We start from the raw sequence: 14,128 nt of genomic DNA, 5'->3' as shown, positions 1-14,128 counted from the left end.
ATCCATAATGAATCAAATTAAAGAAATAGAACAAACAATTATTAACCTTGGAAAAGAGCCATGTGTTAAATTGGATTTTAAATCCATGAAGAATAAAAAAGAATATATCCAACAAAAACTATTTTTTACATTTCATAAAAGCCGTGGACACTATACGAAAGATTGTAGAGCGCTAAACAGCTCCAAGAGAGGCGTTACCCAGAGAAATGATAAAAATTTAATTCTTAAAGAACCGGATACCCCAATTGGTTTGCCCGAACTACTGGGAAATGTCAACCAACCCCAAATTACCCTATCATTCGACACAGGAGCAAGCAGCAACTATATGAGTAGATCAATGGTAAAACAACTTGAACTTACCCCTCTTATAGTCGAAAACAGGCGAATTGAATATGGAAACGGTATTATCTCGAATACTAACGAGGCTGTCGAAGTATATTTAACAATAAAACAATCATAAATCGTTAAAGAAAGAGTTATTTTCATCGTACTCGACGATCTGATTCTGGACTGTATATTGGGAAGACCCTTTTTAAATAACACCAGTACAGTAATAGACTATCACCAAAAATCTATTTATATTCTAAATAAGAGGTTTCAATTTACGAACAAAGATTATCAAGATTGGATAAACAATCCAGACTATATCATATGCTCTAAATCAAAAATGATCACAAAAGACGAAAGTACATTAATTCCAGATTATATTAAATCATACATTAAAGACGTACAAGAAAACAATCCGTCTCTTGGGCAACTACCTTCGCAAGGTTTTCAGATAAAAACAACTACCAATACTCCAGTATTTTCAAATCCTTACCAAGTGCCCGTAAACATAAAAGAACCACTCAAACAAGAAATTGATAATCTTTTAAAACTGAAGATTATACAAAAAAGCACGTCTCATTACGCATCGCCTGCATTCCCTATTCTGAAGAAAAACGGGAAAATTCGATTAGTAGTAGATTATAGAAAACTTAACTCAGTAACAGTAAAACAAGCATTTCCATTTATAAATATTCATGAACAACTAATATCATTACAGGAAGCAATTTTTTTTCACAAATAGATCTAAATATGGGCTATTACCAGATCCCAGTCGCTAAACAAGATGTTCACAAAACCGCGTTTGTGCTTCCATGGGGACAGTATGAATTCCCAAGAATGCCCTTTGGGCTTGCCAATGCGCCCAGAGAATTCCAACGATGTATGTCCGACCTTTTGGTTCATCTCGAATTTGTAAAAATTTTTCTAGACGACGTACTAATATATTCTAAATGTCAACAAGACCACGAAGAACATCTTAAAATTGTATTATCACTTCTATGTAAGGCAGGCGCATCAGTTAATTTTGAAAAATCCACTTTCTTTGTGCCCGAAGTAACCTATTTAGGAAATATAATTTCATCTAAAGGAATAAAACCAGATATTTCCCGGGTTGATAAATTTACTATAAAAAAACCCCCAAGAACGAAGAAAGACTTGATGAAGATTATTGGATTCATTATTTGGTTCAGACCTTATATCAAAAATCTTTCAAGTAAAATAGCATTCTTGACCAAAAAACTAGCAAAGAAAAGCAAATTTTCGTTGACCAAAGAGGAAGATGCTTCAGTAAAGAACATTATTTCGGAGATCAAACGACAAACAATGTTAAATTATCCCGACTACAAAAAACCTTTTCTACTTACTACAGATGCATCCGAAGAGGGATTAGGATCTACTTTACTTCAAGACGAAAACCTTATAGGACTTTATAGTTACAAATTTTCAGAAGCCGAAAAAAGATACACGGTTATGGAAAAGGAATTTCTAGCAGTAATTAAATCACTCAGACACTTTAAGCAAATCATTTTTAATTCAAAAATACACATCCAGACAGACAACGCAAATTTACTTTTTACAACAGAAGCCCTGAATAAACGAGTTCAACGCTGGAAACTATTACTTGACGAATATTATTACACAATCACTCATATTAAAGGAGAAACAAACGTAGTTCCAGATCACTTATCAAGGTGTTGTGCACTAAGGGACTACATTTTTGGAAATTTTAAATATAACCTAAAAGAAATCTTAGAACAACAACTGCAAGATTCTAAACTGCAAGAAAGCGTAGAAGATTCACCACAAAGATATATACTCCATGATTCGGGCATTATATCAGACAATGTAAACCGACTTATCCTCCCAGATACTATATTTACAACATATTTAAAGCGAATTCATGACTATTTAGGACACCCAGGAGAAGTTAAGCTTTATAATTCCATAAAAACTTATCTAACGGGAAATAATGTTAAACGAAACATTCAAAATATTAGTCAGCAATGCTTTAAATGTCAAACAAGTAAAAACTTTCGCGCAAACTATGGAGAACTAAAAGGAAACCTTTCTTCAAACACGCCATTTAAAGATATATCTACGGACATAATAGGTCCATTTCGCTCAGACGAGTTTAAGTCAAATATAGTTGAAAACAAATTTTACATACTAACAATCACAGACAGATTGACACGATGGACAGAACTAATTATACTTCCACAGATTACCGCAGCAGCAGTTTCTGAGGCATTCGAAAACAATTGGCTTAAACAGTGCCCCATCCCTCAAACTCTACTTTCAGATAGGGGTAAACAATTTATATCGCAAAAATTTGAAAATATTTTACAAGCGTATAAAATCAAGCATATTCTTACTTCTCCATATAATCCTACGGGAAATAGCATCAGTGAGCGGATTAACCAAACCATCGCTACGATACTAAGAATCAATAAAGGAAACTTTTTAAGCGAGACGATTCAATTAGCGTTTAGAGCCTTAAATTACGCTGCTCATAAAACAACCGGGTTATCTCCATTTGAGTTTAGGTTTAAATATAGTCCACTTGATCCCTTCAAACGAAATTTATCATTTGACACTCGAAGTATAATTCAAAACATACATACAAAAACAGCCAAAGATAATGCTAAATTAAACAAGTCTAGAATAATCGATCACAAATTTGCTAAAGGTGATTATATTTACATTAAGAATGTAAACGCAAAAGAAAAACTTAAGGACAAATGGCTAGGTTCTTTTATTGTGGAATCTATCCAGGCGATCAGTTGAAGGTTCTGGAAGACGATAAATTTACATTGGTAAATATCAAAAGAGTAAGGCCGGCTAAGGTGGGGGAAACTGAATACCCTCACTATGACCAATTATACTCACGGAAATAGTTGTTTCAGATCAATGTTTTAATTGGTACTCGTGTAACCAATTATATTTGATTTGATTCAGAAAAAACTATTTAAGAAAATTATTTTTTAATAAATATGAATTACTCTTCAACATGTAAATCTATTTACATTTCCTTTTTATAAACCAACAAGGTGCCGCCAAGACATGGCAGTATGTTATCAGGAATTGTTATTTTCCAATTCTTTTTTATAGATCCAAAATACACGTGTTTTACATATCATTTCGAAGCTTCTGAAATGTTGTGTCTATATTTTTTTTCATTTTTATTGTCTAATATTTGTTTATCAGAATATACTCTTATTTATTTGTTTTTTTTGGTCAAATAGTGCTTAGTTCAAAAATTTAAATGATTAATACATTTTTTAATCTTGTTAAAATGTATTGTACATACTATCTTATTCGTGGAAATATTTTAAATCAAAAAGTTACGTTAATTCCTATTTTCAAATCGCATTAATATATGTATTTTAATAAAAAATGCTAGTGTTGCTCTTTTTTCGATTGTGTGTGTACATATTTATGTTGTAATGAACGACTTCATATAAGCCTCTATATAGTTTAGCGTTCACTTAGTACACTAGCACTCATTAGTTTTAGGCTTTAGTGTCGCTGTTTAATATTTAACATTTAATAGATTTAGGGGTTGTATGCTTTTAGAATAAATGCTTTCTATATAATATTTTTATTGCATATTACATTATGTAACTACTACGCACTTCAACTATTTATAATAAAAAGAATAGATCTTTAACTATTATCTATTAATAGCTTTTATGAGAAGCATAGTGCATAAAGCAGAAATGATTAAACATCATACCAATTTCTTATCTAATGTTTTTTAAAGGCATCACAATAGATACAAATAATTACATAAACAATATTTAATTAGAAGCGTTCTTTTTGAAACTAACAAAAAGAATTAAAATGATTCCATCATTTTTTGTGATAAACACTATGTGAGGCTGGCCTCTCACTGCCTGTTTTAAATGCTTTTTATTTAAAATACTTTTATTGTGGTTTAGTGGTGTGGAGTTTTCTATCTCCTTTTCATTCCTTAGTTTCATCCTCTCAGGGGGGGACTTTGCTTAAATGGTTGAGAATGACAGTTTTATCATGTTTGACAACAAAAGTACAGTTGACCAAACATGGCGGGTTGGGCCCCGATTACAAAATTAGGTCTTTGCCTATCCCCTGTCATATCTCAATTATTGTGTTGGCCTCTCCGATGACCTGGCAAAACACACTTCATTCCTTTACAGGGCAAGTCTCAGTATGCACCCGGCTTGTCCCCTGGCATCTCCCCCACCTTTAAAGGGATCCATTCATCTGGATCCGAGTGTTCAATTGGAATTATTGCTTTTCATTTACTGTAGAGGTTTTCTCCCGAAGGTCCTCAATCATATAGCTTCCATGTCCTTTGTTTTTGACAATTTTGTAGATGTTCTTAAACATTTCGTCCAATTTACTACGTCTGTAAACTTGTAGATTCTTTCTTCTTACAAAGGTGCCAACCTTTAAGGTGTCTGTTGCTGTTCCAGCGTCGACTGCTTCGATATCTTTTTTCCTGATTTCTTTCTCCTCTTCGTTCATCATTTCTCGTAAGTAATTTAATCTTTCAAAAATCAGCATATTTTCTTCGTGTTGGACAGTGCATGCTTCCTCATTCATCCTATTTGGTTTCCTTCCGTAAATTAATTCGAACGGAGATTGCTTTGTGCTTTTTCTAGGACTTATCCTATACGCATATAATGCAAATGCTAAAAGTCGGCCCATTCATTCCACCTTTGGTTTACAAGCTTTACTAATTTTTGTACTAACGTCTGATTAAGTCGCTCTGTTGTACCGTTACATTTAGGATTGTACGCCGGCGTATAGTTTTTCTTGGTGTTCATTATACCACATATCGCTTTTACTATTCTGAATATGAATGACAACCTTGGTCTGATAATAACTGTTTCGGGGGTCCATGAAAGCAAAAAAATTCTTCAATTATAAAAAGCCACATTCTCGGCTGTTTTCAACTTTATGGCTCTTGCCATGACCCATCTTGTAGTATGATCTGTAGCTACTACAATAAACCTATTTCCATTCATTGTTCTTGGTAGCGGTCCAACAGTATCGTTTACTACCATGTCAAATGGATTTGTTAACGCTATTCTGTATTTTTGTAGTCGCCCTGAACCTTTGCTGTATCTAATACAGATGTCACATGATTTAATGTATCTGGATATTTCGGCATACATTTCCTTCCATTTTACTTCTCTTAGGATTAGTATATAAGTAGCCTCGACTGATCCGTGACCATTTTCACAATGGTTGCGTTGAATGATTTCTTCTAAATGAGCCTTGTTATATTCTGTTTATGTAATATCATTATCCTCTTTCTTAGTTGTTATCGATGCCACCATTCTGCTTAGAGCGTCTGCTGCTATGTTATCTTTACCTTTTATATACATAATAGTGTACTTAAATTCCTGAGGCGTGATAATCCACCTCATTATTCTTCCTGTGGTTTCTTTTATCCCCTGAAGCCATTTAAGAGCTTGGTGATCAGTGCGTATAGTAAACTCTTTAATTAGATATACTTTGAATTTTTTGATGGCCCATATTATGGCCAAACACTTTTTATCTGTATAATGTAGTTTACTTCTGCTAAATTAAACTTCTTGATAAGTACATTACAGGCATCATTGTTTCGCCTTCTTCTTGACAAAGAGCACAACCAATATTCTGGTTAGATGCATCTGCATATATAAAAAATCTTTTGGTGAAGCTTGGGTGTTATTTCCGAAGCTTCGCTAATATCTTGCTGAACCTGTCTAAAGGCCTCTTTTTGGTTCGCATTCAATTCAAATTTCTTTGTTCTTCCACCAATAATGGTGTCGTATAGGGGGTCATTTTTAACAAATAGTTCTTTATAAACTTGATAAAGTACTGTGTGAATCCCATAAAACTCTTCATCTCCGTCTTAGTCTCTGGGAATCTCTATGCCATAACTTTCATTTTTTGTTTTACCGGGATGGTCATCTTTCCGTCTTCAATGTCGTAACCTAAAAAATTTATCTTCTTCTTCAGAATCTCGCACTTATCTTTGTTTAGCTTAAATCCCATTTTCTTTATTATTTCAAATGTAATTCTCATATGAACTAAATGCTCATCTATTGTCATCGAGTATATAAGGATATCATCTAAAACACCATAATGAACTTATACAAGTACTTATTAAAATATCTATTCATTATCTTTTGGAAAGTGAATGGGGCATTGATAAGCCCGAAGGACATTTTCTTCCATTGGTAGATTCCATTTCTCGTCCAGAATGCCGTTTTATATCTATCATTCTCTCTGGCCGTGACTTGGTGGTACCCCGACTCGCAATCCAATGCTGTAAAATACTTCGCGCTCGAAGGCTCCTCAATTGTTTCGTCTACTCTGGGAATTGGGTAGTCCTGCTGTACTGTTATTTAATTTTCTATAGTCTATGCAGAACCTTATCTCGCCGTTCTTTTTCTTGATCAGTACTACTGGCGATAGACAATTGCTATCTTACTCCTCTATTAGTCCTATATTCAAAAACTTTTTGATCTCTTCCTTGATTATTTCATTTTCTTCTGGCGATCTCCGATATTTAGCAGGTGATATGAACTGAGGTGTTTGTGTTTCGATAGCATGGTGTATGTCTAAGCATCTATCCGTGTTACTATCTGTAAAAATAATTTTATTAATTCTGATAATTTTTTAGCGTATTCTGTTGTTCGTAACTTAAATTGCTTCCATTTCCCGTAGCTTTAAAAAATATTTCCTTCTTTTCTGTATATATTGTTGGAATTTGCTTTTGTTTTTTTTATAACTCTCATTTTCTGAGTTATCTATCATGCTGCCTATTTTAAATTTTCTTATCTCGACTACTCCTAGGATCATGTCTTCTTCCATGTCCTTCATCGGAGGCATTTTTGTCGTCTTTTCACCGTTATGTTCAATATCGACATTGCAGTCCCCACTTGTTTTGGTTTTACCTGTTATTCCTTTAACTGAAGTTTTATTTCTCTTAATTTTAAGCTCCAGTTTCTTCGCTACGCTTTCCTTCATAAGTGAGACCCCAGCCTCGGTATCTATTAATGCTACTAACTCATACTTCTCTGTAGTTAGGTTTACGCGTAGTCTACAGTCCCTAGAGTTTTTTTTTATAGCGGCTGATATCGATAGTATTCTTTCTGTTGGGGACTGTGTATCTTTCTTTACGTCCTTCCTTGTGTCGTTAAATCTTTTTTCTTTATTCATATTTTTTGAAGATAAAAATTTTCGCAACTCTCTGTTTATTGCCGATTCGTCGCCTTCTGCGAATTCAATTAGGTCTTCCCATGTATCCAGGGCTTGTAATTTATCAGTTAAGTACCCAGGTATCAACATTTTATGTTTTTTAATCGCTTTGTTCAGAAGTATTTGTTTCCCTCCGCGTTTGTCCCTAGATCATAGGTATAACTTATTTTGTCGTGAAAGATGGTCCTTCTTTAGTAATGAGTAGAACACTTCATCTTTTTCTTCTGTCTTCTGCTCTATGCAGTACTTCTTTTTAAATCTCTTTTTGAAATCAGAGAATTCTATCAGGCCAGTGGTCTCTTGGAAATTGAACCACTTTTCCGCCTTAAATTTTAAGAGTGATTTAGCTCTCTTTACTAGCTTTTCAGAAGTCCACTCGTATTCCACATCGATGAACTGTTCTAGGAATTCTTTTGCATTTTCGTTTTTTTCTACCTTTGAAAGACTTGCATTTATTGGATATTAGTAATTTTCTTAGGTGCTTCACTGCATCTTCTTCGTAGTGGGTTTTCAAATTTTGGTTGTTGTCGCCAATGTGAGACTGGCCTCTGCCTGCCTGCTTTAAATGCTTTTTATTTAAAATTTTTTTATTGTGGTTTAGTGGTGTGGAGTTTTCCATCTTCTTTTCCTTCCTTAGTTTCATCCCCTCGGGTGACTTTGCTTAAATTGTTGAGAATGACAGTTTTAACATGTTTGACAACAAAAGTACAGTTGACCAAACATGGCGGTTTAGCCCCTGATTACAAAATTAGGTCTTTGCCTATTTCCCTGTCATAACTCAATTATTGTAGTGGTCTCTCTAATGACCAGTCAAAACACATTCATTTTTGGGCAGGGCAAGTCTCAGTATGCACCTGGGCTTGTCCCCTGGAACACTATTTTTCTGTTCAATCTTATAAAAACATACTTAATTGTCGAATAATTATTTCAAAGTGTATTAAAATATTGTTGTGACATTCTCATGTCATTGTTTATTTGAAATTTTTATTATTAAATGTCAAGCGCCTAGGGCGCACGTGCGCCCAGCCCGCACAAAAACGAAGTTTTTGCCGGGTTCGAGCGCAGTGAGAACAATTTTTTTTTTCCGAAGGAAAATTAAGGAATAAAAAATAATAGATTTGTTTTACTTTAAAAAGATAATTAAATTGTTTAGATTTACAGAAGTTTTTTTTTGCATGGGAATATTTTTTATATTGGAATCTTTTTAAACTCAAGATAATATGTTGGGTTCGGGAATCCTTATAAGTAAAAGTACTGAAAAAATATATAAACTAATTTTTTATTTTTTTAATTAAATTTAAATCTACTATAACTTCATTTCCTTCTAAATTTAACTTTACTCGATTGTTAGATAAAATTTCTATTACTATAGACTCTTTATGATAGAAAGATTCAAGTTTTTTTTTCTTAGTTTTTTTATTATTATCAAAATCTTTTTTCAATAAAACAGTATCACCTACTTCAAAATCATAAATAGAATTGTGTACCGCGCGTCTATCCATTCGTGCAAAGTATTTTTTTTGGTAACTCGAAAATACACAGTCTTCTTTAGATTTTTCTTCCTTTTTAACACAATCGATTTCATTATCAACAGACACAGGACATATTTCTCTATCTAACTCTAAAGACACTTTATTCTCAGGTTCTAAATTTTTACGAACTACTGTGTTGTAACCAGCTCTGTTAAACATTTTCTCAAATGGAGTAAAAGAAGTCGCAGAATGAACTGCTTGATTATAAACACTAGTAACCTTTTTTAGACAATCAATCCACCTTTCACTTCGTTCTGATGTTTCTTCGTCCATTAATTTTTTTGATAATAACCTTGTGATTGTTTGGTTAAACCGTTCCACCTGACCCTGTGTCTGTGGATGTCTAGGTCTCCCGTTTATTAGAAGGATTTTATATTTTGATGCAAGATCATACATCAATTTGTTCCTAAACTCCTTACCATTATCACTTTGAATGATCCCAGGTACACCATAATGTTCAAATAAATCCTCCAAACACTCTATAACACACTCAGCTGTCTTACCTTTTAATGGATATGTTCTGGCAAATTTTGAATATACATCCAAAATAGATAATATCCAGCAATACCCATCGTTAAACTCCTTGTATGATCTCATATCAATAAGATCTATCATTAGGCGTTCCCATGGAAATTCTGCTGTAATATGTTTCATTTTTCCTTTGTCTTCAAAGGCTGACATTGAGCGCAAATTTTACATTCACGTACAACATCACGTATCAATTCCCTTGGGATTGAAAAATATAAACATTTACTTTTTAGGTATAGGGCATTCTGACCTAAATGCCCATCTACGTAAAGTTTTTGCATTTCTAACTTCATCGCACAAATATCCGTTTGTGCAAAAACCTTTAAATGTAGATTGTCGATACCTCTTAAGTAAAGATGATTATCTACAATTGTAAAGTGTTCAGCCTTTTTCCTTAATCTCGCCAAAGAAAACCTCGAAATATCTTTTACGACTTTGTTTTCTACAATAATATCTAGAATATTTTTATATTCTTCCGAGTTTTTCACAGGTAAGACCATTTGAGGGATGTTATGAAATATTTTTTAAAATGGTGTTGTTTTTAACTTATTTATATTTTAAGGTTTTTTTATAACTGAGTTTAGCTCAGCGGTCAGAAATTCTAAAACGAACTGGTCAAATTTTAAGAGGAAGGGTTCGATCCCCGCGCGAGCCATTTTTCATAAGCTCCCTTAAAAAAATGAAAAATGGCTCAAAAAGCGGGAATTGGGCCGTGTGCGGGCTGGGGCGCACGTGCGCCCCGCGCGCGCGACATTAAATACCCCTTAACTTGGATTTGTTTAACATATTTAACATATATGAATACTGCTCTAAATTATGCGATTTGAGTAAACCAATAAGTATTTAAAAATTGAAGCAATGAACAAATGAAATTAATAATCTAAAGATTGGTCAAGTGAAAAATAATTCATCTGTAAAGAACATATCTTGAGAATCAATAAGGTTACTATGGAAAACATAAAATACTCTACAGAAATACTTTTACACTTAAGCAGTTATGTTTATATATAAAAAGTATGACTATTTCAATCTTACAAATATGAACGAATATCATGCTTTGAAAGGTACAGAGAAATTATGGAATATCTACAAAAAAAAAATCTTCTATCATTAAAAATTATCTGTCCACATTTTTTATCAAAATAATTTTTAATCTAAATAGTTGTTTAAGCGTTAATCATTTTATATATATTTTGATGTCCTATTTGATTTTTATCATCCTTAAATTTAAGGAGATTAATATAAAAAAAACAATACTCAATAAAATATGTACATTCCTTCCTTTTCTATATCAAAGATTATATTTATTTCGGTTACGATTATAGATGTAATTAGTGCGTATGTTCTTATAAGTTATACATTTCTACCAATTTATATTTCTGTGGCTATTTCATTAATTGCTTTCGCGTGTAAAATTCCAATTTTTATAATAATTTATCAGCATTTTGATAGAAAACTAGTATTCTGGGCATTTATTTGTAACGTCTTAAGTGTCTTATATACATGTTTAATACTAATATTAATATTTTTCAATCCCTTCTTATTTATTTTTTTACCAATATTGTTGGTATTTTTCATTATAAATATTATATTAAAAATTGTATTGACGATTAATATCTTTCTGCTTAGGGTATTTTTAATTTTAGATGTTACGATACCATCAGATTTGAATTACTTGAGGATTCAAGAAAGCTTAGGGGCGTTTACAACAAATTTTTCTCTTATGTAAATAAATATGAACATTAAAAACATACTCATAAAATTGAGTGTATTTTGATAATAAAAAATTACATTTCTGACCATATATGAAATTTTTAATGAAAAATACATTAACGTTATTATATTTTATGTGACTAAAATTGAGAAGGGGAATTTGGCTAAATCAAAATGTGATGGTTGATGGTCAAATTATACAAAAAAAAAAAATGAAATAGTATATTTCATGTCTTAAAGTTTTTATTTTAGGTTAATAAATGGGAACAAATCGACCTTTTGTATTATAACTTATTTGTACAATATCGTTGAATTTTTGCATATAAACAATAATTAAAAAATAAAAATGTTTATTTTGAATAAGCATAACAGAATATAAAAAACGAAAAAAAAGTATATCGAATGAACAAACTATGTTATAAATAAACAAACAACGATTTTTTATTCTAATAAGTTGTTTAGCATAATAATAAGCTTACCCTAATAAATAGCAATGATAATTGAACAAATAATATATAATAGTAAAAATATATGATATGTGCAAACATTCCCCCGCCTCTTATGTTTAATATACAAAATTAACTTATTTGTTAATGTATTTGCTCCAAATTCAATATATTGAAAAAGGCTATATAAACACAACATCCATTACATTTTTAATAATTAAGCACGTATATAGATTTAGTTTTCTAGCATTTATTCATGATTACCTAGAGATTCAATTTTGGTACTATTAAAAAAACTAAATTTACATTATTTTCGGGTTTCAACGAAAAACATAGTATTTTATTGGCATATAAACATTCTTGTGACAAAATAAATAAATTAAATTTCAATTTGTTACTTTTATCGCAGATATATTACTTGCACGGCAAAGTATAAAAAAAACAATTTTGCAAAACGCCGTTAATTACATATTTGATATATTTTATATTTCTGCAAAATGTTCATTCTCGAAATGAGCTTATAAATAGTGTTTCTTCCGAATAATATTTTACTTTTGGTAAACATGCTTATTTTTGGCATTAAGTACAACAATAAAGCATTCCATCAAAGAATTGGTTAAATTCAATTCTCGGGGCTATATAAGTATATGAAAACACATAGAACTCACGTTGTTTTATAAACATAATCACAACAAATTTAAATGATCAAACAGGTTATGAAAGAAAAAAAAATATATTGTATAGGTATTCAAAGAGATTTAAATTGATTTTTAACTGGGGTCATTAATATATCAAGCTGAAATATTAGACTATTTAAATAACGTCTATAAAGATTTATTATAGACTTTAATCTATGGCTGAATAGTAATATAAGCTTCAAAATTGGTAGATGGAGTAAAACATGGGTACTTCTGATTTTATAACTTATAAAAATATCTAGGCAGGAGGTTTAATATAGTGAAATTTTGAAATTCTTTATGGTGACATATTTTATTGAAAATTACAAAATAACATGCATGAAATTTTCATTATGAACAAGATAACAAAGAAAACTTTATTTTCTAGATAAATGAATACAATAAGACAAATTATGATTGTAAAAAAAAAAATCTTTTACTATTAATAATGTCGCGCGCCCAGTGCGCGACCGGATTTTATTTCTACTTTTTTTTAAACTAACTACAATTTTTAACATTTTAAATTTGTAATTATACAACTATGTATATACGTATGTAAACTGTTTATGATTTATTCAACTAATTTTTTTTTAATGATTCTTAAGTAAATTTTAAAACGTAATTCAAATCTATGACCTTCAAAGTGACGAATGACCATAACAACCACTGTACAAGCTGGTTGACATAAACACTTTTGAATATATAATAATAAAGGTTCATCATTTTAAAAAAATTTACTTTTTTAGCTCAAAGAAAGAAGTAAAAGATTAAGTTGAGTATGATCGACTTGTCCAAATACTTAAAGGGAACTAGGTTAGTCTAGAATATGACAAACATTTGAAATATAGGGCAAAGAAGAAATCCTAAAATTTTATTCTTGTGGATAACATTCTTTTCTTGAAAGATGTGGGGGCCTGGCACAAAAGAGTATTTGTAGGTACTATGGTCCAGGCCATGAAAATAGAGGTCCAAAGACTTCATCGGCAGCATCATTATGGCGCGAACCGTCTCTACGGTAAGTTTAAAGAACAATACTTCAATATGCCTAGGTGATTTGTAAGGGAGGTTTGCAGTGAATCAAATATATGCATGACAGCACAACCTCTTAAACAAAAGAAAAGTTCAAGCACATCGTCGCTAAAAGACCTTTTGAAAGATTTATTATTGATCTTGTTGATATGAGGACTTATAGTGATGAAATGATATTTATGTTGGATACTCACAGCAATAGATGTATTTTAAATATGCTTTTATCCCTGCTTTAAAACTAAAACCGCTGTTGAAGTTGTATCACAGTTAGAATACAAATTTCAAACGTTTTACTTTCCTGCTATACTTCAATGCGACAACGGCAAAGAGTATAAAAATAAAACATTAGTTGAATTTTGTAAACAAATAAAATTATGCTTTTTCATGGCAGACCTCGTCATCCCCAAAGTCAAGAGGTTAAATCAAACCCTTAAATCGTTACTTGCAAAAACATCTTTGCGAAAAAGGTTATAACAATAAGAACTGGGTGGTGGTCATTAATAAAAATGTTTATGACTTTAATACCGCTGTATATTCTGCTACAAAGAAGTCTCCGCATAAGTTATGGTAAGGAAGCCTTAGATACAATACATGTCTAAGGGAGAATGAAGATGATTACACTGATGGGGATGAAACAACT

At 31.6% G+C, this 14,128-nt stretch overlaps 1 protein-coding gene across 1 annotated transcript; it reads right to left on the bottom strand.

The window, feature by feature from the left end:
* Nucleotides 1-7,005: 7,005 nt before the first annotated feature.
* Nucleotides 7,006-8,206, bottom strand: VNE69_10042 (protein DDI1-like; the record flags this gene model as incomplete). The annotated part of the gene is made up of 3 exons (XM_065474763.1): nucleotides 7,006-7,708; nucleotides 7,772-7,998; nucleotides 8,051-8,206. The coding sequence occupies 3 exons, from the start codon at nucleotides 8,204-8,206 to the stop codon at nucleotides 7,006-7,008; spliced, it is 1,086 nt and encodes a 361-aa protein (XP_065330835.1).
* Between the last annotated feature and the right edge of the window lie 5,922 nt (nucleotides 8,207-14,128).

This window comes from Vairimorpha necatrix, chromosome 10, assembly GCF_036630325.1.
Source record: "Vairimorpha necatrix chromosome 10, complete sequence".
Lineage (NCBI taxonomy): Eukaryota > Fungi > Microsporidia > Nosematidae > Vairimorpha > Vairimorpha necatrix.
This window is presented reverse-complemented; position numbering and strand designations above follow the sequence as displayed.